This window comes from Humulus lupulus, chromosome 6 (genome assembly GCF_963169125.1).
Source record: "Humulus lupulus chromosome 6, drHumLupu1.1, whole genome shotgun sequence".
NCBI classification, from domain to species: domain Eukaryota; kingdom Viridiplantae; phylum Streptophyta; class Magnoliopsida; order Rosales; family Cannabaceae; genus Humulus; species Humulus lupulus.
The window spans coordinates 65,038,613-65,043,256 of record NC_084798.1 but is presented as its reverse complement, the minus strand read 5'-3'; the positions used below and the strand labels follow the sequence as shown (position 1 = coordinate 65,043,256).

The following is a 4,644-nucleotide window of genomic DNA, read 5'->3' as shown; positions in this document are numbered from 1 at the left end:
GATTTAACAGATTTTGGTACTATTTCACAGATTTTTTATTACACTTTTAACAGAATCTAACACTTTTAACAAAATCTATACTTTAGTTAAATAATGCACCTGTTGATAACTGGACAACCATTGCCAAAAGACACAACCAATGGCATTTACAGTCATGATTAAAATCATTATCTCATCAAACCTCCACTCTCATATTTTAGTTAAATAATGCAGCTGTTGATAAATGTACAACCATTACCAAAAGACACAACCAATGGCATTTACAGTTATGATTAAAATCATTATCTCATCAAACCTCCACTCTCATCGTTATAAACTCTGAAATAATTAAAAATAACTCCAGAAACATACTCTTATATCAATTACACCTACAAAAAGTGTTGAATTAATACACTATAATTTCAACTCTGGAATGATTTATTTCACTTGCAGAAATTGTTGAAGTAATACATTTTGATTTCATCAATAAAAGGTTAGTGAGATTTCTTTTCATATAATAATAGCATAGTAAAATTAGATAAGTACATATGCAAGTTTCAAATTAGTAATCCTGCAAAAACTGAAGAAAAAAAAAACTACATTAGTTTAAAAAAACAGAGAAGAAACCTAATTCTTATTTACATAAACATATACAACTAAATTCAAAGGTAAGATTTATATCTCATATTGTTTTTTACAAAATACAATCATCAATTCAAAAAACATAATACTCATGCATTTAACTATTTTTCTCTTTTCAGTGATATTAAAGAAATTCATTGATTTCTTTTCTAAAAGTTTGAAGGAACCATCAAAAGGTTAGTGATTTTTTTAATATACTAAAATGATATTAATTTTAGTTCGATAGATAAAATAATTTAAAAAGTATAAAAAATTGTTCCAAGTTACTGTTGGGACCTACTAGATAAAAGTTTTTGACATAATCCAACAAATATCTACTTCAAGTAAGAAAAAGCTAAAGGAATCAATATGAAAAGAGAAAATAAAAATAGAAACTTATCTTCTACACACACCAATGCGGTATGAGTACACCTTCTTTAATATCAATAAAAATATAGAATACCATGCGACCCCATTACATGCCTCCATTAGAAGACTCACCCACCAAAACCATCGACCAAACTAATACAGCACATTAACCTCCAAGAATTGACCCTAAAAAAAACCCAGAAATAAATAATTAGGCTTACTCTTATGATAGATCAGACCAAAGATTTCACGCAAAACTGAAACATAATATCAACAACCCATAAAAGATAAGTCAATAACAAAGCTCTAATTCATTTTCTACCCCGAGCACGTCAAAATAATTACAGACTCAATTTCTAACATTACATAGAAATATTAGAAACCCTGCTCTTTTCTCACCAGGTCAAACTCCTTAGCACATTTTTTTCTTAAAAAAAATAAATTTAACGTGATATTTTTAGATACAAAATCCAAAATTTGTATCTAACGTGATTTTTGGATCAGATAAGAAAATGTCATTTAATAGTTATTTTTTCAAATTAATATTTATAGCATTTTATCAACCAAAGCTACTTTGATAGAAAAAGAAAAATTTAATCCAACCAAAATGCAACTCCCCAATTAAACATATATTCTCACATCTGCCAAGTGAAAAGAGAAGAATGAAAAATATGAAGAAAGAGTTGAATTTTAACCTGTGTAAGATCCCGTGGCCATGGCAAAAGGCTATACCCTTGCAAAGTTGGAGCATCAGAGTGGTGGTGAGCTTTTGAGATTGATACTGTGTATGATAAATTCAAAAAAGTTAAAATCTTTAAAACAAGAATTGCACACAACTCATATACCAGCAATTGATATACTTTACAACAAAATAAAAATAAAAACTTAAACTTTGCATCTACTGAAAAAGCAATACAAAAACACAAATGAAATATTCTATTCCCACCAATCTAAACTAGATAAACTCAGAGACAAAAACCCATTAACAGAGACTAAGACAATGGGTCTCTACTATAAACACAACCCAGATAATCCAAAACCAAAAACAGCTAAAAAGAGAGAAAGAAAAAAACTTGCCGACAACTGGGTTACTACCACTACTTCCATTTCAACTCTAAAAAACCCATCACAAAGTTCATTTCTACTTAATCACTTTCTGAAACGAAAAATAAGTCAGTAAAAGAAAAAGGATTATAACATACCTTGACGATATCGAGAGGGACTTTCTCTGTAGTTTGACGAAAGGAACGAATGAATTTCTTGAGATCAGTCTCCATATATGCGAACACCAAATACGAAACATTCTTCCCTTCCTTATTCAACCCATGTTTGACATCAAATAACCTAATTCAATTTATTTTATTTTAATCAGAATACGAGCAAGATTTGATTTTTAATAGAAACCCATAATATCAAAACCCCTAAATCTAAAATAAAGATAAAAATGAGACTAAAAACCTGACGACATGGGGATCCCTGGAGAGCATTCGCAAGATGGAGACCTCACGGACAGTGGTGGGAGGAACGCCTTCCTCGTTTACTTGTTGAACCATGCCTAAATTAATATACATACATAATTTCTTTTTTTTTTAAAAAAACAAAGTGTCTTATAATACAAACAGAAGAAGGTGTATAAAGATTGTACAACCATCTTACCAAGAAGAAATAGAAGCAGTGAGAGAAACGATTTTGGTGAAGTAGAAGAAGCGGTTGTGGAGAGATGAGTCGGTTTGGTCTACAGAAGGAATTAGGTTTCCTTAGAGTTGTCTCTTGGGCTCTTGGGCTTATGTTGTTTTCTATATTTAAAAAAATAAAATTTAAAGCAATGTAGGCTCTTCGTAGCTAATAAAAAAGATAGAAAAATAATAAAAAAGATAGGCAGAATATTTTTAGGAATTTAAGAAAAGTTTAAAAAAATTTACATAACATAAATAAAAATCTTCATTTATTGATTTCAGCATTACAATACCGTGCCACTGCAGAAACCTAACCTCTGGATCTTAGAATGAGATTTTTTAATTTTATAATATTTAGAATAAGAAAAAATATATTGCAAATGTCTCCAGTAAAATAATATAAAAAATTCTTAGAAGGGAACATTTTAATATGCTTAGTTCTTTGGAATTCAATTTCTCCCCCTATATATATATTTTAACAATTCTTCCCCTATATTTTTAGATGAAAAATAAAGATAAAATCAAAGTATGAATACTATAAATTTAAAATTTTGTGAAAACATAATATACTTAATATAGTTTATAGTTTAGTATAAATTTTCATGCTTTTTATTATTATAACTATGCTAAAAATATATATTTCTAATTTTATATAAATTTAACAATTTATAATCTTATACATATAATATTTCTGTATTTCATAGAAGTTGAAGAAATAAACAACATGATGCACACATCAATAAATGATATTGATCCAACTACAAAAAACTGGACAATCAAGATGATAGTTTCTGAAAAGTCAGTTGTACGAACAAGCTCACAAAAACAATTAAAATATCAGAATCTGACGCTTATTGATAAAGAGGTAAAATAATTATTTTCTTCACTAATTTTAAATAATATATTTATCATTTTAATTATTCATTTAGAAATAAAAAACACAGATTATACCTTAATAATCTCAATGTATTCTTATTTTTGACACAGGGAAATAAAGTACAAACTACAATTTTTTAGTCTGATATCCACACTTGGGAGGATTCTTTAAATGTTTACCAATCATATTACATCACCAATGCACGTGTTATACAAGCAAATCCACGTTACAAAATTGGAGACCATCCATATCAATGGACAATTAACTCAAAGACCAAAATAGAAGAATTATCAGAAAATGACGACCATGTACAACAACCAAAATATGACATAGTCAATTTCAAAGATTTGGAGCCTTACAAAATGACACCTAAAAACATAGGTAATTTAATTTAAGTTTTGTTATAACAATTAAACTCATTTTTATTGCAGATTCGTTATCGAATCCCTAATATTTGAAATCCGATAATACATATCTATTAGCAGTTGTAATAAAAATGAGTCCACCTGAAAATGTAACGACAATGCATGGAATAAAAAGAATCCAAGAAATATATCTCATTGATAAGAGGTAAGAAGACAACCTAAAATAATTCAATTTTTTAAATACATAAGAAATATATATTTTTATTTAAATTTAAATATTAACTATTTCAAATTTTCTTAAACTTTAGTTTCAATCCAATTTGTTTAACCATGTGGGGTCGATTTGTCAAATATGATGGCCAAAAGATATCTGAAATTGTCGATGAAAAACCAATCATATTAGCAACAAACATATCTGTCAAATCATACAGAGGTAAGTATTATAAGTCACAATCTTATAAATTATATAAATATATATATATATACTTTTTCATTAACATTTTTTCATTTTGAAAAAGGTTTAACTTTATCAACAACTTCATCAAGTAACTTTACCATAAATCCTGCACTTCCACAAGCAACAACAATGCGAAAATGGTAATTCTTAAATATATATCGATTAGCTTTTAATTAATTAAACCTAACTACATAATAAGATTTTCTAACATTTATCTTTATTTTATTATTATTCAGGGCAGATAAAAATAAATTAAAAATAAGAAGTATCATTGCAAGATTTTGTACATATCCATCTGTT

The 4,644-nt window shown here is 27.6% G+C and overlaps 1 protein-coding gene across 1 annotated transcript; it reads right to left on the bottom strand.

Moving 5' to 3' along the window:
* Positions 1-309: 309 nt before the first annotated feature.
* Positions 310-2,757, bottom strand: LOC133782230 (cyclin-dependent kinase B2-2-like). The gene is made up of 5 exons (XM_062221470.1): positions 2,626-2,757; positions 2,428-2,549; positions 2,172-2,313; positions 1,665-1,750; positions 310-1,155 (listed from the first exon to the last, which is right to left on the bottom strand). The coding sequence occupies exons 2-5, from the start codon at positions 2,538-2,540 to the stop codon at positions 1,098-1,100; spliced, it is 399 nt and encodes a 132-aa protein (XP_062077454.1). The 5' UTR covers positions 2,541-2,549; positions 2,626-2,757; the 3' UTR covers positions 310-1,097.
* Between the last annotated feature and the right edge of the window lie 1,887 nt (positions 2,758-4,644).

Excerpts from the sequence above, each read along its gene's own strand:
- LOC133782230 (XM_062221470.1), bottom strand. The coding sequence starts at position 2,540 with ATGTATATTAATTTAGGCATGGTTCAACAAGTAAACGAGGAAGGCGTT. Across the intron at positions 2,314-2,427 it reads AGGGATCCCCATGTCGTCAG|GTTATTTGATGTCAAACATG; the intron begins GTTTTTAGTCTC and ends AAATTGAATTAG. Across the intron at positions 1,156-1,664 it reads GGCCACGGGATCTTACACAG|GGTCAATTCTTGGAGGTTAA; the intron begins GTTAAAATTCAA and ends GGTTTTTTTTAG.